The 24,050-nt window shown below is 39.6% G+C and overlaps 1 protein-coding gene across 4 annotated transcripts in view; it reads right to left on the bottom strand.

Annotated features, from left to right (window-relative positions):
* MEIS1 (Meis homeobox 1) overlaps positions 1–24,050 on the bottom strand; it is a 153,036-nt gene that overhangs the window by 73,865 nt on the left and 55,121 nt on the right. For all 4 annotated transcript variants that reach the window (XM_053380460.1, XM_053380461.1, XM_053380462.1 and 1 more), the window contains exon 8: positions 2,665–2,810. In XM_053380460.1, coding sequence (XP_053236435.1) covers positions 2,665–2,810 — 146 coding nt within the window. The remainder of the gene's footprint in view (positions 1–2,664; positions 2,811–24,050) is intronic.

Genomic DNA, 24,050 nt, shown 5'->3' with positions numbered 1-24,050 from the left:
AACACTAAATGGTTATCTTGAAAGGATAAATATTATAGATGACTTTTTAAATGAAGTCAGTTATTACATTTTAATTGCAAACTGACTAAACAAAGGCTCAAAATCTGTATCATACAAACTTGTGGAATTATCTGACAGCAACTCGTTGGTTTTGTTTATGTTGACTTTGGTTTATCTGTCCATTTGATGCTAATCAGCGAGTGCTGCTATTGAGATTATTATTTAGATCTAAAGGGAAATGAAAATTCCACCAGTCTGAGAAGAATTTTAAAAGTGGCAGGAATAGGAGATTACACTGCTGTCTCTTTTTCACACCTGCAAGCATCATCTGTGTTGTGCTGTACATAATAATAAAGCTACAGTCAACCAGCTATAAATTGTGGTACATTTCTGAATGTTTTACCAAGCTTCCACTGTCTGCTGTGGTAGAATGAACTAATTCAAAAAGTAAAAAAGTAATAATGTATTTTACAAAAGGCCTGTTCACACTGTACTCCACTCCAAATACTGTAGGTACACATGTGGCAGAGTAGAGGCACAAACCTTGACTTATAACCTCAAGAGCAAGTCACACCATGCAAATACAAAGACCCACCCACTTTTTAATGCAGTGGGAAGATTACATAGCTGTTGCCTTTTTACATACAGTTTTGTATATGCAGTATATGCAGCTGCAGGACTGTGGTAAATATACAGTAAGGAGGACACAAGTCAATTCTGAATTGTCTGAATTCTCCACTTCAGACATACGTCTACACATATGATAGACAGTATAGGCATTCTGAAATCTTGTTTTCAAGAATAAAATAGTTGACTTCAACACTATGGTTGTTCTACCAGATGAAGAAAATACACTACAGTTTTTGGTCAGTCCATGTAAAGTGGCCTGGTTTGCAAAAATGCAGCTTATTCAAATAATTCTTCCCCAATGCAGATGGGGTGACATAACTGTGGTCATAGGTTAGAGTGTTAGGATTATAAATAGATTCAGATGAAGCTACTCACACTTTGGTACCAGTCAATGGGATTTAATTCTGTAACAACTAACTTGGCCCATGGATTTCAACGGAACTAAAGCAACCTGCCTTAGTCTGCATGCAACCTAATTTCAAAACCCATTTGACTAGCTGATTGCCAAGCAAGGTTTTTGACATTTCCAGTCAGCAGAACCCACAACAATAGCTGCGTGGTAAGCTCTTCTGAATGTGGTAAAGGAGGCTGGGTTGGGGATGAGGGTGCTGGTCAAAAGGGGGACAGACAAAAAAAGCTTACTAAATATACAAAAACCTTGACCATGCAGAAGCTCTCTGGTGACAAAATGAAGGTACACTTATAGGCTGTGCTGGGGGATGGGAGAATGTCAAATGGATTGGGGAAAACAGATACACTTCCATTAACCATCAGACCTCTCCACTCAGAATAATAATAATAAATAACAACAATAATAAATTTTTATTTATATCCCGCCTTCCCCGGCCAGGGCTGGGCTCAGGGTGGCTAACACCGAATATAAATTACAATAAAACGAAATGCTTTGCTTCACAGAAGTGCTACCTGATGCTTCAAAGTAATTTTTATGAAGTCTTGATCCCTAGTATACTATTTATTAATATTTTTATATAAATATTTTATTAATATTTTTATAATAATATTTTTATAGAAAACATTCCAAACTCATAAGGCTGACTGTGCATGACTGAACACTACAGTGCCAATGGCTTTGGTCATGGAGCACGTTTGCTTAAGGAGAAGATCCTTCCAATAGAATCCTTAAGAAGAAAACACTATGGGTACAAGGCAAACATTCACTCTCCCTGTGCCCTAGGTACGGTGAATGAAGGGCAGGGAAGTAAAAGGCACTGATCCTGCCTCCCAATCCGGTGCTGGTGCTGACATGGGCCCCCACCCTGACCTCGGCTAGTTGAATGCAATGCAAGAACTGTACACATGGCTGAGAACCATGCTCATGTCAGGATTCCCAGCCCTGAGGACAGGCCCTGTGTGTGAACTGATACGTATGCAGGGGGCATTCTTTCCTTCTGTCCAACTTATAGTGATTTGGCACAAGTTGGCAGGTGCATGGAACTGGAAGCAGGTCTAGCCAGCATTATCATGCTCCCCTTGACACGCTAACTGAACACATGGAAGGGGAACATAAGAAGAAGGTGATGGTTGCCACTACAATTATTAGAACCAAATAATTGATGTTCTATTTGTGTTTATATATCCAGGGAGAAAGCAAATGCCATCAAGTGCCATTCCGTTAAAACTAACGGTATTTGGCTGCATAGATGAGCCTAGAAAGAACTACAGATAGGCCAGATCGTATGTCTCTATTAAACCAGAAGCTGTTACGAAAAGTAATAGAAACCACCATAGAAAGAAACAGAACTGGCCTCAAATTTTGTTAATGGTTGCATATGATCACTTTGTTTTCAAACAAGTCAACAACAAAAATAACTGTTTAAACATCCTCTTTCTAGCAAACTATAAAAAACATCAAAGAATCTCAAGATCACAAAGTTCACAGCAATTTTGAACATGTGTTCCCATGACAGGTAGTAAGTCTCTCTCTCTTTTTTTCTTCATCTTTTTCTTTCTACCACAGTTACGAAATTATCCACTCACGTTTCACTTCACATATGTGATCTAGAGTTCACTTACTGTTAGATGCTGGAACAGCCATGCCCTCATGATATTTGTGGCTACTTTGGGAAAGATGCCACGCTTTTTATGTCGCTTTTTGTCCTTATCTGGATCATCATCATCACCTGTGCTGGGAGAAGCTACACTGTTGTCCAAGCCGTCACCTGTAAATATATAGTGAATCAAATTTTTGACTTTTGCTAACTTGCGGTATGTTGACTAAAGTCTGATTTGGGGGTAGGTATTTTACTATTAACCATACATATTAAAATATTAACATGAGCTCTAAAAATTATGTCATACTGTATTTCATGGGTGGAAATAATTATGTCAATTCAGTTCTGGTTAAAACATAGAAGATCATCAGCCATTTGTCTCTTTAACTAGAAAATGAAGTTAAGCTTATGTTTTCCTCCCTAGAAGGATACAAATATGAAAAACAATGAATAAAATTACACTCCAACAGAACTATTTAAGCCACCTTGAGTTCCAGGGAGAAAAAGGTGAGATATAAATGCAGTGAATAAATAAAGCAAAAAAGAAAGAAAACTTGATTTGTGAGCAAACCAAGAACTGAATTCATAGTGTGCACCCCCAGCCAAAACAAGAGCAGCCTAATGTCAATATTACCATGTAAACTATATTCCGATCAGTCCAAATTCATTCAGATATTCTACATGCCTCCAAAACCATTTGACTATTCAGCCCTTGGCCTTGAGGGCATGTATGTTCTTGACCTTTGCAAGTACAATTCCTTTTCATCAGTTCCACATAAAAACCCAAAAAAGACCTTCCTGCGTCAGACCAAGGGCCCATCTAGTCCAACACCCTTTTCTCACAGTAGCCAACTAAATGCTTATGCGAAGCCTTGCAAGCAGGGCAGGAGGGCAACAATCAGCACTATCCCTATGTTTTCATTCTTCCATGCCAATGATACCCTTCGCTGAAAATGAATACGCCTTACATTAAGTATTCTGAGGGACAGTAGGATCACATGAAGCTGCTTTATACCAAATCAAACTACTCTCTGGCAGCAGCTTGGCAGGATTTCAGACAAGGCTCTTTTCCAGGACTGATCCCGGAATTTATTACATGCAAAGCATGCTCTCCATGGCTCAGCTGTGACCCCTACCAGCAAATTATGCACCACACGTAAGATGTGTGGTTTTTATGTTATGCACAGTCATCTATTTATTTCCAGATCAGTATTGGTCAGTATATAGAATATGGTTGCTCCATGAGGGTGTTGCTTGGGAAGCGTTTTTCAGTCCCATGGAGCCTTCAAAGGGGCTCAATTTTATCCCCTATGCTATTTAACTTCTACATGAAACCACTGACTGGGATCATTTGGAGCACATTGTCAGCAATATGCTGACGACACACAGCTCTACTTCTCCTTTACATTTGAAGGTGAGGCAGTGGATGTCTTGCCTCAGTAATGGATTGAATGGACTGGATGAGATCCAATAATCTGAAGTTCAATCCAGAAAAGACTGAAGCACTGTTATTGGGTGGATCCCTAGACCAGATGGGTGGGAGATTGCCTTCTCTTGATGGGATTACACTTCCTCTGAAGGAGCAGATACATAGCTTGGGATCCTCTGCTGTCGCTTGAGGTTGAGGTGTACCTTCCATCAGCTTATGAGGTGTACCTTCCATCAGCTTGGGCTGGTGGCCCAGCTGTGCCCCTATCTGGATAGGGGTAGCCTAACTTCTGTTGTCTATGCTCCGGTAACCCGTTATACATAGGGCTGCCTCTGAAGACGGCTTGGAAGCTTCAGCTGGTACAGAATTCGGCAGCTGGGTTGCTCACTGAGACAAGACAGTTTCAGCATATAACACCAATCGTGGCCCGATTGCACTGGCTGCTAGTTAGCTTCTGGGCCCAATTCAAAGTGCTGGTTTTGACCTATAAAAACAGCTCAGGACCACAATACCTCAAGGACTGCCTCTCTCCATATAAACCGTCCAAGACTCTGCATTCAGCATCTGTGCCGCCTCCTTGTGAGGTTATCATTGTGCGCCTCCTCCATGTGAGGTCCAGAGGGTGGCAACACAAGAACGGGTCTTTTATTTGTAGTGCCTCCGTTTGTGGAATGCTATCCCTAGGGAGGTTTGCCTGGCACCTTCATTATATATATTTTAGGCACCAGTCAAAAATGTTCCTCTTCAACCAGGCCTTTAGTTGATTAATATTCTACAGCTTTTTTAATGTGTTTGTGGGAGTGGGGGGTGTTATTATTTGTTGTTTATGTTTTGGCTATTTACTCGTGTTTTTACCTGTGAACCACCCTAAGATCTTGTGATGAAGGGCGGTATATAAATTTAATTAATAAATAATGAGTAATGATATATTCCACTCTTAGTATTGAACACTGTGAAGGTGAGAATCAGCATAATAACAATTCTTATTTTTTATTATTTATTAAATTTGTATACCGCCCTTCATCAGTAGAGCTCAGAGTAGTTCACGGCATAAAAATATAATACAAAAACACAAAATACATTATAAAAAAAACAAAACAATAACCCCCATTATCGCCCACTCTCTGCCACAGAAACTTTGAAAAGGATATAGAATGTTATCAGCCAAAGGCCTGGTTGAAGAGGAGCTTTTTCACCTGGTGCCTGAAGGTATATAATGAAGGTACCAGACAAATTCCCTGGGGAGAGATTCTACAAACAGGGAGCTGCTGAAGAAAAGGCACAGACCTCTCGTGGAGGAAGCATGTGAAGAAGGGCCTCACATGAGGATTGCAGTGTCTGGGAAGGTTCACATGGAGAGAGGTGGTCTTTGAGGTATTGTGATCCTGAATCATTTAAGGCTTTATAGGTCAAAACCAACACTTTGAATTGGGCCCAGAAACTAACTGGCAGTCAGTGAAGTTGGATCAGGACCAGTGTAATATGCTCCCAAAGGATCATTTTTTGATGTACAGCCATCAAGAGCGTGCCTCAGTTTAACCATACTGAACCTGCTAATTTCTTTTTGATTCAAGTAGGGGTTTTTAACAGTATGTCAAATTGCCCAGTTTCTTTATATGTGAATGTAAATTAGCACAAACTGTTTTTGTTTGTGGTGTAATCATTACATGCTATTCATATTGGCACAAACACTGCAGGAAAGGACAGCAATTGAAACCTAAAAAGCAGTTTACAGATCAAGTTTGTGTAATGATTGGTTCTAGCCTTTCATCTTTTTCACATGAATAGAATGTCATATTGGAGCTTCCACTGTCCATATTTTTATGAGCGCATAATGTTCTGATGTAATTGGGGACTCTCCATCTCTATGCTCAAGGCAAAAATGATTTAAGTAAATATTGGAAAGATGCTATTTTTAAAGAGAGGCTCTTTAATCCTTTTTGAAACAATGGTCTACAACACAAACAACAGAAAAATTAAAGCATTTCTTAAAGAATATTTGTGACTGCCTTTATGGAGAGCTCCATATTTAATGAAAGGCTTGACTCAAACATTCATATTACTAAAAACAGAGCCGTTGCAGAAAGAGTTGAGATGTCTTAGGCTGATAAAGTCTTTGAAAGCCTTTTATTCAGAGAAGCAATTCACCATATAAAATAATGATTCATAAAATAAACATGAGCAAACAACTCAACAGCATTTAACATTTCCATGGACTAATCCACTTTCTCTAGTTTGGAGAGGCAAGCACAGAGGGGGCGGCGTAGGGGAGAAATATATTAGACAGTCATTGATTAAAAGTAAAGGGCTTCTAACCTAATGACATTGTCTTTCACCAAAGCTTTTCTGCCTATTCTTCTTTTAAATAAATACATTCTATCCATTTCTGCCCCCTCCTGCAGATTATTTTAGCAAGTGCCTGGCTAGGAGAGAATTCATTGATAATTTATGGAAATATCTACTATAATCCAAGGGAGATGACTTTTTTCCAGCTTTGTGCATCAATAGATAATCAAGGCCTTAAAGCAGCCTTAGCTCCCCATTACCTCAGGCAAAAGAATTCCTGAAAGCATGCCTTCAGGGCACCTGAATTATATACTCCATTAGGAGGGGGAAAGCTTTCTGCATTCCGTGTATAACACTCCCCAGAACCTTTCCTGTTTATTTCTGCTATATGAAAGCAGAAACATTAGGAACAGAATCTCCCCCCTCCTCTTTTTTTTAAAAAGTGAAGACTTATGTAGATACAATGGAGAAACCTTTCAAGCAAGAGCCAGATCACCTCCTTTCAATCACAGGCAGTGACCTATCCCAAATAAAAGGTTTCTGTTACATCATTAGCTCAAGCCAAAAACAGCCTTGGCTTAATGCACAGTTTGTTCTTCCTACTGTTTTTAGGCAAATACAGCTACTTTACTCCCATCTGGGAGGGAAATTACACTGCTGGGCTGTAATCTAAGACAAGGTTTTCATTGGAAGCAAATGCTTTCAATCCCATGTAAATACTTATGCGTGTTCAGAGAAGCTTAAAACAATAAACTCTAGTCCTGTCTGACAGAAGATAAGGGGAGGATAAGAGAAAGAGCAAATTAATGAAATAGAGTTCTTTAGAAGAAATTACTTTCATAGTTTTTAATACATCGTTTAACCATTTCCACTTTAAAAAACAACAACAACCTGAAACTTGATTCTTTGTCAAAGAAAAAAATCCCAGCTGAAAGTCTAAATAGCATTTCCATTCACTCTGCAATTTGATACAGTCACCTCTGTAAGGTCTCTTGAGAATGCTTTTCCTCTCCTGCTACCCCCTTCCTACATTTTTAAAAAAAGATCACTAAACAAAACTTGAAGAACCACTGACCAGCCACATGGTAGCAGCTAAGAACCACATTTGTGAAATGTCAGCAGTGACTTCATTCTTGAAGTTGACTTCTCCTGCCGCCAATGAAGGCAAGCTGAAAAGGTGGAAATAATCATAAAAATGATGCTAGTCCATAAACAAGCTTACAGCCTCATTAGTATAGCAGTAGGCTCCACTGGGTGATTTATGCTCGTTTTGCTGATGCCATGAGGAAATGCCATAGGGCAACTTTAGCCAACTGCTAATGGTTTCTGACAGCTTCTTAGCAACTAGTGCAAGCAACGCTGTGGCGTTTGCTAGTGACAGAAACTGAAAATGTCATATTATCTGTCCATGTGTCACGAAGTCCGTGTGGCAATTAACTAGTAGGCCAGTGACTGAAGGGCCAGAGACTCTTAAAAATGGCCCTTGGCCATTCAAGGGCATTGCTTGAATTTGAGTTGCACATATGCAACATTCTAATGCAGAAATCTGGCTCTCAGTACCATCTCTGTCATGGTCACTGATGAGGCACAGAATCAACGCAATACCTTTCCCCCCCTAGAAAGACACTCTCCTTTACTTTCTTCTTTAGATACTGCACAACATTATAAATATGTCTTGATACGATTGATTGTAAAATACCTGAATCTCTGTTTTTGAACACGGAAGGGTGGGGGGGGAGTGCTAGCTGTTTTTCTGCTCTTTCACAAATTAGTCTAAAAGGATTTGAGATCACTGAAGCAGACTCATTGCCTGTCAAATTGCTAGGAGCATAGGACTCTGCACAGCAACTAGACACTATTTTAAAAAATAAAACACACACACCACAAACCTTCTAACAAGCAAAATGAGAGTCTTGGCTCCACATTTCAGTTTCTGAGCTATCAAAACCATGCATATATGTCAAACTGTCAAACCTTTCAGTCTGGCCATTTGTCCTTTCAAATAATATTTAAGAATTATTTCTACAATGTTTTACAGGTCGTGGTCTAGTCAAAGATATTTTGTACTACAGTTCACCCATAGAAGATTTCTTGTGAATCCTGGCCAATCCCCATAGAGCACTGCAGGTGACCTGTGGCAACTCTCAAGATTGTCAGCCAGCTCAGATTTCAAACATGCTCACCTCAAACATCCCAGTTGCCTATTTAAGCACACCCAGGCATTTAGGCTGTGCTATCTTGTTCCTTTCAAGGAAGGATAAAGCAGCATTTATCGTATTCAGGTCATTCAATGAGTCAGGCTGGCCATGTCAGCAGGGGTTCCTCTCATTCAGGTCAAATCTCCACCCCTTCTCTTCCTACAACTTCCCCTCTGCCTCCCCCTGATCACCCCTTTTCTAACCCTCAGCCCTCCCCCCCAAAATTACATGCACAGCATCAGTAAAAGACTGAAAAGTTCACTAGAATTCTACTCCTCCACAGAAGCACATTTTATGTTTATCAGTCATGTTCATTTGTTAACAAAATGGTTGAGAGAGCAACTGCACCCATGTCCTGAAATAGTTAATACAAAGGCAATTTTCGCAGATGACATTTTAAAATAGGTTTTTGCATTTCCCATGCCTGAAATACACACATTTTGTATAGGTTCTGTATTCTTATCAAACAATGTTAAAATAATTGCATGAATAACTGATCTCACAGACCTCTCCAGTTTTACCAGCGACTGCATTCAGAAAGCTAGCATATAAAGGAAATAATCCTACACACAAGGTAGCCTATCATCAGCATGAAAAGAAAAAGTAACTCAACGACAAAAGAATTATCAACATAGTGTAATACACCCACAGACAAATAGGACCAAATCCAGGATATTTATGCAATCCACTCTGTGTGAGACTGGAGGTGGTGAAGTATGAAAGGGTCAGGATGCTAGCTCCATTAAGGCACTGCACAGCAAGCAATGTTCTAACAGAAGAGGAATGTTCCAAAGGCACGTACGTCCCCCTACCAATTGTGCACTGCTTAGGAAGGATAAGCCAACATAAAATTGGGGCCCATGAGGAAAAATGTTTACCACATGTATATATCTCCTTTAAAAACCTTCACTTTCCCAGTGCTACATTCAAGCCACAAACATCCTCTCATGGAGCTAGCTGCCACCAATTTGTTCCCTCCTAAAACACATGCACAGGGGTTTCTCCCACCCCCAAAGGCTGCAACCAGACTTGCTCCCATTTGAAAGATGTGCTGTTCAAGTGGATTATGTGAGATAAATTAGATTAAAGTTGCTGGAGAAAATTCAGCTTTACCACAGGCCTGAAAATGACAAAGCACTGGAATTTACAGAGCCAAGGACCACAAGGCACAGAAGGCCACATTCCAGGCTTCAGCTTGTAATCATCCATTTTTAGATAAGAATCTCTATCCACCACTTTAAGCAGTTTGTGGAGAGTATGTGGGGGAAACGGACCAAACAGCATTAGCAAAATACCTACAGAAACTTTTAAAATGCACCCTGGACTGCAATGCTCCATTGTCATGAGAGCTTGCCAAAGCCCTTTAAGCTCACTTCCCCCCTCCCCCCCTCTTCTTCTCCCAATTTTTCACACTAAAGGTCATTTTAGCCCCTTAGAAGAAGACATTTCGGTAGCACATTCTTTGCTCAAGAATCTAATACAATAAAAGTATCTGCTCTGGCCAGAGACTATTGGATTTTAGATTAGAGTGTTGTGCTCAGTTCCAGTGAAACAATAAAAACCACATACAGCTTCGGTTTATGGTCCTTTAAGGTAATGTGTGTTTTCCCCCATTTATTTCTTTTATATTCAATAAACAGAGAGGGTTTTAAAATGTATGGCTACGTTTCCTCTATGGCATGCTTTTTTAAATAAAAAAGAAATAAATTTGATGTTTTCTACTAAGTAGACAACCTTTTTGACTCAAAAGTTTTGATTATTCAGGAGTACTTTTTAAAAAGGCGATTAGACCACTTAAGTACAGACAGGTCAATGCAAGTTTGGCATTTAATTAACATTTGCACCTTTAAATTATCTGCCCTTGAGCCCAGCTCTATGTGTGTCTCTTTTCTCCTCCTTCTTTGCATACTAAAATTCTTTCTGGCAACCATTCTTGATTCTAGAGGCTGGTTTCACTCACTGTAAACTAATGATCAAAGTAAGTTCATGAGAAACTAATTGCTGAAATTTATATCTGGGGGAAAATTGAGGACTGACATCTAATATTGTACATATACATTTGTTGTCCCTATTAGAATGTAGACAGCAGGTTTCATTTTGCATTCACACTGTTCATTATTCACCAATTCTATAAACTGATGAAGAACCATCACATGATAAAACAGTAGCACATAAAAAGCAGCATGATGAACTGGGAGGAAACTAGTGAACTTTTGCATGTCTCACTAATTTGAAGGCAGGCATTGTTTTTAATGCACACAAAAGTCCAAATTTCATTTGAATTCTTTGATTTGAAATGACCACCAGGAGAAAGCATTTGGGAATGCTGGTTTGTATCCAAAGATGCCACCATACAAGCAGTGCTGACCTCCTGTGTGCCGCCTCATGCGCATCTTGCTTCCCTCTTTTCTATGAACTGACTCCAAAGGATCAGTGGACCCTCCAATGGAAGGGGGGTGCAGTGGACACTTTCAGTAATGCCCTATAGACAGAAAATTACTTTTCGCAATTATCAGTCATATATTGGATTTTGTAGATGCATCTTGTGATAATAGGACATGTGCATTATACCTGCCCTTTAGAATGGCTTGCATTCTGATATATCATACTGAAGCTCTTACTCAACCATCTGCATTCAAGTGCTGTTGTACAGTTGTATACTACAGCAACCTAAGAAACATCTGTGCAATGCTTGATTTCCTATCACTTGCTAGTCAACACTTGATGACTAGAAGCTAAATGTGTAAACCAGCTGAATATTTGAACCAACTCCATTGAAAAAGCCTTGTGTTTGAGGTGATATGTAATGTTCTTTCTGTGCATTCACCTGGTCTACTTTGAATAAAACTTCATTGAACACCACCCCATAATATTTTAAAACAATTAATTTAATGAGAAACAAACAAGTTTTTACTTCTGCTAAGAGAACCTTATAAATAAATGCACTGCAATACTTTATAAAAGAGTGATATGTGCAACTTTAATCAAACACTAAAGGGGAGAGTATCTCTGCTTTCTAATATGGAATATCCTTACACAACACATGCTAAATAAAGTGGATTTAAAAGCAGTACTATAAGACAAATAAAAGTGCTTTCAACGTGTAGTCTGATTCTTAGAACAAGACAAAGAATAGAAGAATGCCCGATAGGAACAATGGAACTTGTTCAGAATGCAGTTTTGTTAGAGATAACACAAGTAACAATGAGCCAAAAAGCACAAATAGGACAAATTCATTAGGTACCGCTTATACTGAAATTGAATTGTGGTTTGGATACAGAGTAAAGAATCATAGAACCGTGGAGTTGGAAAAGACCACGAGCATCTCAAGTATTTATAAAGACAATTTACTGACCTCATAATTTGAATACATGATTCATTTCAAAAGAGAAGAGTAAGAAGCTGCTGCGGCCATGTAAAATGTTAAGTTACCAACTTTTTTAAAACAAAAGTGTGCATGGTCCTGCGCTTTTAACAGCAGCAGAACACACAGAAATTCAGCAGGACAACTTTTTCCACTGCTGTTAAAAACAAAAAGTAAAAAAGGAACAGAACCTAAACATTTTCCTCCAAAACATAGCTCTTCCAAATGGTTTATGTGCGTAAAAAGCATTGAGTAAGGACAAATTCAGCAATGTAACTTTGTGCTTAAACTATCCCACAACACAACACAAAACTATCTAGGCATCCAGTCACAATTCACTTGTAGCCTACATCTGAGAAAAGAGCCACTGTACAAAACTATTCATTTTGCACATGCAGGTACTCATGGCAAAACACTTCAAGGGCATGCCACAGAGGCAAAACAGTATTCCGTGGTCGCCCATAAAGCTCAACCCTTCCACAGGGCCAAATGTGTCCAATTTTTTTCTGCCAAGAGAGAACGAAGGCAAAGAATACTGCTGACAACATGTACTGATTCGGTGAGACTTAACAACATGAGACCTGCAACACAGGTGCTTAAGACACTCCCTCCTTTTCTCTCACAGGCCTGGACAAGGAAAATTATCCATACCTGGGAAAGGGGTGGGAAGAGGGGCCTGCTTTCTACCAGCGAGGATACAGTCACATTGTTCAGCCTGGAGTTTTGCTTTAGGGGCATGATAACATCTCAACAACCTCATTTTCTTTCACTCACTCAAAGTTTACAGTCCCAAGTAGCCTATCAGCGATATGTAGTTAGTTATCAAAACCAAAGAAGCTGAAGGAAACAGGATGGTAGCTTACCCTGCTTCAAAAGTACGCTGATGGTTACAACGAGAAATGAGTTTAAAAACGCATGCAGTTTTTCTTTTCTTAAGAAGTGCAGTGCCCAGCTCTTGAAGCTGTTGCTACACTTTTCGTATCACCAGCAAACCAATGCTATGTTCCCTTTGCTCCAGGCAACACCATTGTCTTCCCCTGCAAATAATGCACACCATGTATAGAAGCTTCCCCTCAGCATAGACATTTTCAAAGGACGCCTTACCTGTGTAAAATTGCTTCTTGGCAATATCTGTCACAAACTGATACAATCTGATACAAACAAGACATTGTCTCATCCACCTGAACACAAATGAAACTTAACTTCAGCCTCTTACAATGTTTTTAGATGTGTATGTATATACACACACACACCTATAAGTTTATTAATCTACATCAACTCTGTAAATGTACCATTTGATAGATTTTTTTTAACACCTGTTTTATGCATGTGAGTAGATTGTTTCTTTGGTTAACTAGAGCATCGTGTGAGTTAACAGAATCAAACGATTCAGAGGAGCCAAACTATCTCCTGATCCAGAGTTAGATTTTAATGTAATTAAAATTTGAATAATATTTAAAAGCATGGGACTAAAACACAGAGTAAGTATGAAATAAGACTATAGATTGCATTAGTTAATTCATACCATATTTCTTTTCTGTTGATCAATTAATTAAAATATTTATACCCCACCTTTCCAAGGGAAATACTCAAGGGGACTTAATGCATAAATTAATAAAAATGAAAATAAAATAAAACAAGTAGGAAATAACGTAAATAAATAGATGCAGCGGTGGGAGAAGCAGTAGAAAATAATTCCACAGTCCACATTAGAGAAACCCAAAGGCTTTCTGAGGAAGTCTTTGCTGCAAACCGGAACAGTGACAAAGACAGATAGAATCTCTTTAGGGAGGCAATTCCACAACCTAGGTGCTGCAGTCAAGATGCGCTGATTCAGCCCCACCTGCCATACTCCAAATGATGAACAGGGACCCTGTTGTTGAACCGAGTAGGTATCAGAAAAACTCACATCAGATAATAATCTAGCCAGTGCATTTTAAACTCGGTCTACTGTGAGGATGGATTTATGCCTGTACAGGTGTTCCAATACATTTAGTATCACATCTAAAAATGACTTATGTGCTAGATCCATAAAGCACATAGTGTTAACTACACTGGTAGTGCATTACAAGAGTCACAATGTTCTGGCTTGCTAACACTCAACATGTATAGAGAGCATAAAAAGTAAGAATCTTGTAAATGAGACATCAACCACCTGCACATAGAAGTGTTTTTCATGTGACAATCTCATGCTTAGACATCCAGTAGCCATTTCAAGGAGATAAATCCTCCAGTAATTTATCTGAACTGGGTTCATCAGGGCTTAGCCCTGGAGCCAATGTTCAGCTCCAGCAACAAGTCTGGGAATGCAAAGGTAATTGTAATGAAAACAACACATCTGCAGAATGTGTTTCTTCACCACTGAGCAGCAGCAACCAGTCTGCAGACATCTGTGATTATAGCCTTAATTGGGTATTATACCCTCATGTCCCTGCCAGCCAAAGCCCCCTTCCATCCACACTTTTGGGGGTGCCTGAAGAAGGAAGCAATATGTATAGGCTTCACCCCCTATGTACAACCATGAGTTATTTGGGTTCTGTATCACAGGGAAAACCTACAACCCACCATATGGACCTCTCCTCTATGCATGGATGGCAGGGATCAGGATGGGAAGAAGAGACCTGGCTCTGCTCTCCTCTTGCGCATTGTCATTTGGATGAGCAAACAGCGCCCAAACAGGGATCAAGTGTTAAGGGCCCAAACAGGGGTCAAGTTTCAACCCAGCACCCTGTCCCCAAGTTCATTGCAAAGATCTCAGCTATGCTCTCTTCTGTCGCACCGTGGCTGGAAGCGCCTGCCTGCTCTAAAGCTAAGCATGACATGTTATCTCCACTCACCACTTTCTTCTCCCAAGTCCCCTGGCCTGTACATAGGATCTGGAGATTGTGGCATGTCCCTCTGGATTTCTGTTTTTAATTGTGTGCACAAAGCTTTCACTGTTGAAGAAAACCAACGCACCTCTGCTGCCACGCACACCACCTTGCCTCTGTGACTGAAGGGACCTGGGGCCACATAATGTCAGTGCGCCAGCCCCAAAGCATAATTACACCACACACGCATGCCACCGCAGATGTTGGGGGGCTGGCCCTCTGATTTAGAATGGGGGGGCTTGGCACCCATGCCCCCCCAAACGTGGCACCTATGTCTGCTGCTGAACTCACGCTTCCCCTACCCCACCGACTCGGTCCAAGAACTTATTCCCATCTTGCGCATTATTAGAGCTGATGATAGTTGACTGGACAAGGGGATGGCTTTATGAGTTCTGTGAAGTTGCAACAAAACTTGAATAGTTTCAAGAAAGTTTATTTGTTTGTAAACAAACAATCTACAGAACAGAGAATATTAACAAAACAGCATTATCCCACGAGATCATAAAACTGCTGATGGAGTCAACTCTAAACATATGTTCAGTGAATCAGATATCCAAAAATCCCCTTCTCTTTCTGCAGGTTTCAGCCAAGTCCCTCTGAATCAATGGAAGACAATGTTTGTGGAGGGCCTATCACGCAGCATACGATGCCAGAAATCTTTAGTTGTTAGAAGTGCATTTGTTGTTTATCCAGATTTTCTGGATGACATCTAAAATACCTTTTACATTAATCTACGTACATGATACATTAATGAAATGAGGCTACATGGAAGCAGACAGTAGATTAGAATGTGATAAAAAAAAACCCCAACAACAGATAAGAAAAACAAATAGATGATGGGAATATAAATAGCTGGTCTCTAGGCTCCCATCTTTAAAATTATGTAAACAGGGTATGGGGGAAATGAATATATTAAAACACACTTAACATTAAAATAAACTGAATAGCAATTAAGAATCGGAAGCTTAAAGTATGCCTGAACAAGAAGAAAAGCAGGAAGCAGAGAACCACTGGCTCAAAAGAACAAGTTTTAACACATTCTCTGCTGTGCATGTTGTTTGTTTTTCTAATCTTAGAAAATTAGGTGTGCAAGTCAAATCTGCCCCCAGGCAGCTTTAACTCCAGCGACCTGCCCTCATTCTGCAGAACACCCTGGGTCTTGCTGACCTTGCCAGTAACACAGAGGTCATATTTTCACATGGATGAACTGATCTTGAACAATTTCTCCAATGTATTAAGTACAAAACAGGCTTTTCTTCAACATCAAGCATGCATGACTTACCCTTGCACCTCTCCCCAACATAACACACGTTTTGGGAGGTAAGGGGTCAAGGACCCCCGCACACTACCTACTAGCACCGAGGTACACATGTGTCCTCTTTTGCAGTTTACCAGGATACGGATACAGAATGAGGTTGTTCTACATTCACTTTTATTTGTTTTTATTAGGCGTCACCTTCAACAAGCCAGGGTCAAAGTGTCATGTAAAGGTTGTTTGTTTCTATTTGCAGTAATTGATATGAGAAACTTGTGGCTGTGATAAATTATGTTTCATAGCACGATAGGAAAGAAAAGCCACTGGGGTGACACAGTATTTAGTTGTTCCCATTTTCAGCCAAAGAAAATTAAGAAGGGGTAAATTCCAGGCCAATTCCCACTTTCTCATGAATTTCACAGAGAAGAACCATCACAATTTCTTCTGTATTGTAGTATGTATAAAGACACCATTTTTATTTATTAATTTTGTAACCTACTCTCCATTGTTCGTACAATCCCAAAGTGAGAAATATAAGACTACAACAAGCTATATTTCATCTAAACAGAACTTAATGTAAGAAAATACAATATACTAACAGCATAACTACATGCTGAACAAGGGGCACCACTGTAGTTAAATGCTTGTGTGAATAGCTATGTTTTTACTATTGCAAGGTTAATCTGGAAGCTTCTGAAAACAACAGAAGAAACTGAGTATGTTCAGAATAGCTAGGCAACCTTGTATTTATTGAGTGGGGCAACATTTAGATCTGTTTAACCTATTGCTAATGTTCCCTCAAGATAATTTTACGGGTTGGATATCTTGTCATCTGAGCCCAAGCAAAATAGCTCCGCACTAGGGAAGGAACTTCAAGCGCCCTCTCCAACCCAAACAGAATATAGTGGATAACAAATAAACTATTTTTTTGTTCTTACCAGCAAAATCCCCAGTTCAGATTCATATTTTACTACACCTGTATTACAGTCACCAGTAAAAAATTGTCATGAAGTCCAATCCTCATTGCCAGAGCAAAATATAGACGTTTAGGTGATGTGAGGTTACTCTAATCCTGCCATTACAACACATACCAGTATCAGTTGGCCAGACCGGAATTATTTCTACTACAAATTGTTGTTGTTAATCCTATACCACCCTTCATTTGAAGAACACAGGGTGGTTTACAATATAAAAACACAACAATACACAACATAATAACAAACAACAACACACACACACCCCAGTTTTAAAGGCCATAGTATTCATTATTTCTGTCTTACCTTCTTGTGCCCTTGTGCTATTCAGGGCACTTTACAACAATTTACAATCCACAATCCATTAAAAAAGTAACAATTGCAGAGGAAGAATGTCTTCACCAGCCAGCAAAAGACAGAGTGAAGTCTATCCACATTTCATGGGGCATTCCATTGTACTAGTTTAGCCACCGAGAAGGCCCCGTTATTTACAGAAGGGCCTCTGCTTCTGATTTGGGGACATAAGCAGGATGGTAGTGGAGGAGGTATGGCCTCAGGTATCCTGGGTTCAAACCATTTAGGGCTTTAAAAGCAACCACCAACACATTGCGTTGTGCCCCAGTGCAGGCAGTCCATGAAAGGTATAACATGGGTTTAATATAGGTGCACACACATACACACACACTTGCTGCATTGCAGACCTGCAGCTTCTGAAGGCTCTTTTAGGCAGAGCACTAGATGAACCCTTTGGTACTTCAAAACTGATTTTTCAAGGGGAGTGCAACCCCATTAAAAATAGGTTGAATCCCTATTCCAGGAGCACATCTGTCCTAAGTCTCAGTTTCTTAGCCCTCGTGCAGCCCATTACCAAGCAACCATGCTGCAGCATTCTGCAGGTTCCAGGTCAAGCACAATGGATGCCCCACGAAGAACGCATTGCAGTAATCCAGTACTGAAGCCACCAGTACTGGGCTACTGGTCACACTGGTCCAAGAATGGCCACAGTCATTTTGGTGCTTCTATATGATGACATGATGCTATATAGCCAATCAGATCTAACTATGTGATGATATTACTGAGGAAAAATAAAGCCCTCTCACAGAATGGAGAGAGAGAAGAAAGGAAGCATATTCCCGTTGCCTGTGCACATAGACCATACTCCCTTACCATGCAGTGCTGATGGTTTCATTGTTTATTAAAACTGCATGGTAATTTTCACCCGAGTCTAGTTCTATTTAAAGGATTATTTGAAGACAGAATGGAAATGGGAATCTGCAGCCTGGTTGCTTTGGTAACCAGGATCCATTCCTTCTTCTCCGGACACCTACTGCTTTATAGTCTTGCAAACTTCTTCCCAAAAAAGGTGTGGAAATGTTCATGACTCATGCCTTCCCACTGTGGTTCAGCAGTAGTAATGCTGTGTCCCAGGCAGTCCCAAGGGACTGGAGCTTCCTCACGTTATTGAGGTGATGCAAAAACTTCTGTATGCTAACAAGGCAACAGAGGAATGGAATTTCCATATACAGTGGTACCTTGGTTTAAGAACAGCCCTGTTTACGAACAATTCGGTATACGAATTCTGCAAAACCGGAAGTAGTATTCCAGTTAGCAAACTTGATCTCGGTTTATGAACGGAAGCCGAACGGTGGAAGGGCACTGGCAGAGGGAGGCCTCATTAGGGAAAGCGCACCTCGGTTTAAGAACCGCTTTGGTTTAAGAACGGACTTCCAGAATGGATTAAGTTTGTAAACCGAGATACCACTGTAATAATTAATGCAAAAGGTATAGGAACCATAGGAACTGGGCCTCAACCCTTAAACCACCTTCATCAGTGAGCATTACTGCCTAAACAAGGAAGAATCTATAGAGCTAATCTATGGAGCTCATTATGAAAGGGGGGGCAGCTTCATTACACTATGTAACAGCTTTTGCAAAGTACAAAATAGGCAAATTTTGTCCTACTGCTCAATATAAATGAATTATAAATATGTGGAATGCAGATGCCAGGGCAATTTCCTCATATGCAAATTTAAATAAGGAAGAGGGGAAATGCCTAATTTTTTATTGCTATAAAATTACAATCCATTTCCAGGTTATTTATAATAGGTTTCAGATGTTGGGGACAGGAACCAATTTCCCTGCTATTCTAGTGTTCTGAAAGGTTCAGTCTAGTTTCTAGGAGGGGACAACACCAGTATCATTCCTGCCATATGGCCATAGGCTTCTGAGCAGCACTGGAAAGAGCATGGGACAATGGCCTCCACATCAAGAAAAGTAACATGATAAAGGACCTCTCAACATGACAGCATAGGGTAGATTAGTATGTGGCTAATCATGAGATGATTAATTCAAATCAGATGGGCACTGCAATAAGAGGATGGCTTATCTATTTCCTCTTTGAGGTGTAAGAGGGCTAAAAGCATCATCATCTTGGAGGGAAAGGTTGTGAGGGAACTCTTGAGGATGGGCCATAGCTCCATGGTACAACATCTGCTCTGCGTGTATAAGGTGGTATACAAATTTTGATGATGATGATGATGATGATGATGATGAAAATGGCCTCAGTTTCCAACCCTGGCATCTCCAGGTAAAGCTGGGAATGTCCCCTTTCTGAAATCCTGGAGATCTGCTGCAAGTCAGTGTAGTTAATACTGAGCTAGCTGAACATATCAATGGTCTGACCATGTGCCTAGGGTCATTCATAAACTTAAAATACCATGTTGAAGAGGAACACAGAAAACAAGACTCTAGACTTCAGAAAAACAACTAGACCTCTGCCCAGGAAATCTAAACACAGAACATTGTGAGAGGGACATTCTGCATCAGAGCCATGCTAGCATCCTAACACAATTATTAGCCCTGAAGGACTATCAAGTTCAAAGATAGGGACAGAACACTGCCTCAAATTTCATAAATGTAGATGCAGATATACAAAACTGCAAACATTTCTAAGTATTATGCACATTCACAGTTTCTCAAAGGGGCATTGTTAAAGTAAAAAGTTAAATGTGCATGAAATGTCATTTTTGTATGCACTGGTTAAAACTTATGTAAAGGTCTGCATTTCCAAAGCAGAGAAGTTTATATTAAGCAAGAGGTTCCACTCTAGGTGAAAGCAGAAGGCTAGTGTTTTTCTCAGAGCAAGAGAGGAACCTTGAGAAGTCAGTGATGGTTAACGGTAGCAGATGAAGTTACCAGTAAGTTCCGCAATGATGAACAACTTTAGTTTCTCTCTCTGGGACCAAAGAGAGGAAAGTTTACTAAACTGCATAAAGGCCTGAACCACATTGCCTGCTAGTTAAGTGCAATGTGTTATTTTGGATTTTGTTCTTTATGTAACTAGCATTTAAAACTGTTCTGCACTAAAGCTTTGAAATTCAGTCATGGGGTGGAAAGCTCATTTATTTCTACAGAAGGTCCAGATCAGGGATTATGCTGAACAACTCTAACAGACATATCTTGAATTTAAATACTCATGAATATATAATATGGTGATAGTTTGTTAAGGGGATAATGGGGGAGAAAGGGTCACTTTTCATTTTAAGTCAGAAATCAAAATACAATTACTTCATCTCAGCAGTAGAACAATATTAATAAGCCCCAGCCTCTCAACATCTAGTCTTTTCAGAGAGTTAAAAAGTCATGAAGTCCTATGTTCCTGTTACCTAATTTTCAACATCTATAACTACAAAAGGGAAAGAGAGAACCAGAAGTGTCCTTAAATATAACTGAACATAAACCCAGGTTTATTTCAGAGTGGAAGCAACTGTAATTATTATTTTACATTTAATGAAGGTTTTTAAAAGAGTGAGCATTTGATAGGTCACACAATGAAGCAGCACTTTTAAGTTTCTTTGAAATGAATGGGTCCTAAAAAGAAGTTAGCTTTGGCATGATCATGCCAAGCAAAAAAGAAGAAGAAGAAAAGAGTTGACAGGCTAAATTTAAAGAAAAGCAGTTTAGCAAAAGCACGTTGTGGGTGAAGTAATGTTATTTTTTTTATTTTTAAATGTATTGCCCACCCTTCACTAGCAGGTCCTAGGGTGGTTTACTATTTTAAATTCAGAATTAAAAACCGGTTAAAACAAATTACAGTCACAGGAATAGGGTGGGTCCTGAAAACACAAATCTCAGGTGTTAACAGATTTTACACCAGCCTCTCCAGGTCTCTTCACAGTACTATTAGTATACTAGTATATTTTCATCCTTTAAGAATATTTGTTAATTAAAATCCTTTTGTGAGACAGTCAACTGACGTGACCAAGGTTTTATATCTGATCAACAGTAGAACTGGAAATGATTTTTTTTTACTCTCACCCGTTTTAGAGCGTTCTTGCTAATCAACATGAGAAAAATAGTATTGCATTAAATATTTATATTACTTATAATATAGTGCATTATTTATGTACAAGCAGCATGTGTCTATGTGTACGGCTGTGCACTTAAGTAAACCTGTAACTCACATACAATGAGACACTGTACATTGAAAACATGCATTTACAAGACTTCACTCACAAAAACATCAGAATCATAAAAGAACAAATCCAGACTTATATTTTACTTCCAAATTAAACAGTGCCTGAGCTTGAATAAATGAAAGCTAGTCAACTTGAGAATAAGAAAGCGTTCCCCCATACAAAGCAAGGGAATAATTTTATTTTTCTTTTAACTTTTTAAAATAACTTCTTGGTAGATAACCAGGGGTTGGTGTTGGGAAGTGGGTGCTAAACTAAATTTAGCATCCAGAAACAGGAAACTTTTAACATGGAAAGTTGAGGTTTAGGCTTTCTGTGGCAAGCAGTGAACTGGAGAGATAAAAATGTAATAGAAGTTGTTTAGGAATAGACATAATGAGCTTCCTGCCAAACTTAACTTGCAAGAGCATGTGCGCTACTGTGATATGAACCAACCATGTCATTTTGCTCTTATTTTTCCTAAATGCATTTGTTCATAAAACCACAAAAAAAGTTGTGAAAGGAGTCGATAGAAGGCTTGTCACCTCTTGTTGCCAGATCTTTTAGTCTATCAAACTATTTTATCAAGTGCTTTCATCAGTGAAGCTTTTAGGCTGTTTATTCACCTCTCTTTCTAAGCTGCCAGTGGTATCACATTACACTATTAAGCAACAAACCATCTTAGAATACTGTCTCTGCATCAGTAGCTAAAACCAACATGATGCTTTTGAGCAAAACTTGGGCAAGTGATATTGTATAGATGCACTGTTGCATGCACATTACTGTCCTGTTAGTAGCAGTCATGCCATTTGCTAATTTTAATATAATCGCAAGATCAACAGTGCTTACTTTGTCTTCCTTCCCTGCTTTTATCTCAGCTGCCCCTACCAAGCAGGTATCCATGTCAAAGCAGGACTCTTCAGTTGGGGGTTTGTTTGACCTAGGTCACTTAACGGTCAAGCTTTTCGCCAGTTGTTAACACAAAGCTTCCACTCGGCCCTCCAAAGCCTGCAACACAGCTTGTTCCATCTACAAACACTCTGCCCACATTGGGAAGATCCATCATTCTCTTCACTGTGAAGTGGTATCAGTGACAAATACACAAACGCTCCCTGGAGTAAAAACTCAAGTCCGGTGGCAGTGTAGAAAGGCATGTGTGTTTTTTCCCTGTTTTTAAAAACATACCTTAAGAATTCCAAACGCAAAAGTCTATCCTTCAAAACTCTGCTACATCAATATGCAATTTTAGAGCTGGCTTGCAGAAGGGGAATATTGCACACAATTCTAAAATTGTTTGGTCTCCCTGGAAGAGATGAATTTTTATTCAAATTGATTTTAATATTTACACACAACCAACAGAGAGAATTGGGCCACAAGTTGTTGGCTCCCATGGATGTCAATGAAATCCAAATAAAATTTAGCTGATTTTAACTACCAGTTTTTGAGATTTCTTTTACTTCATTATTTCATACACTGCCAGAATAGAAATTTAACTCTTTCCCGGTCTTCTGTTATTTGGAGCAGCAAAACCATGTAGAATATTTTATACTTGAATATTATCAGCAAGAGAACATATGGCAAACTAGCAATTTCATCCTCTTTCTAAGCTAAAATTAGCACAATTGTTTTGCAACAATATTTAGGCCATCAAAAAATGCTTAGTATAGTTCTAATTTCACTCACAACTCTTATCTCTTGCCATTTGACCTGAGCAACTATAGTTTTGCTGCAAACCCCAAACCCCTGGTTTTGCTACTGGTTTTTGCACCTCCAAGCACCACAGTGCTAGAATTAGGGTTAACTCTAAATGACATGGAACAATTCACAATAGTTTTAGTAACTTCAAACTATGTTGCTTAGATTATTTCTTTCCTTTCCTTTCCTTATTTTATTTTATTTGGAGGGAGAGATGTTAGGATCTCCAGAGCACCCATAAGGCCTCAGGAGGAAATTGCCATTGAGGAAGGAGTATTGTGCAGCACTCTGGGATACAAAATCCTAATGATCACATGCTGCCAAGAAAATGTGGAGAGAATATCAGAGACAAGACGAATAAAAGCGAAGTACACAGAGAGCTTTAGGAGCAGTCGAGGGTGTGTGCACTGGGGAGAGACTGCAGAGAGGCTCTTTTGTACGTTCATCCTTTCCAGTCTTAGCTAGGACACATCCTCTTCAGAAATCCTTCTTTCCCATCTGTAAACCATGCGACATTTTTAGTCATGCTTGCAAAATGACAATATTTGCTTCTGCATGACTTCTCTTACCCCAGCCTCTCACTTTCCTGATAGCCTGGTGTCTCCTATATTCTATCATATCCAAGCAGAGAGCTCACATCTGCTCTCCAGTACACAAGCTTGTCATCTCACAGAAAAGGGAGGCAAATCTTGACAATTCTGGCAATAGTCAATACCCCCACAGTCCACCTCCCAACTTTCCAGAAGGTGTTAAGCACCCTTTCCCTAAGTATTCCCTGTTGTGAATGGTTGCATAAGAGCCCCCTTCCAGTCAGAGCCCACCTGGGTCAAGAACGAACATTTCCTCATCCCCTTGATTCCCACTGAAAGCAATTTGCTGTATT

The sequence above is a fragment of the Podarcis raffonei genome, chromosome 3 (genome assembly GCF_027172205.1).
Source record: "Podarcis raffonei isolate rPodRaf1 chromosome 3, rPodRaf1.pri, whole genome shotgun sequence".
Classification (NCBI taxonomy): domain Eukaryota; kingdom Metazoa; phylum Chordata; class Lepidosauria; order Squamata; family Lacertidae; genus Podarcis; species Podarcis raffonei.
The sequence above is the reverse complement of the archived record's forward strand: the minus strand, read 5'-3'. Positions and strand labels throughout refer to the sequence as shown.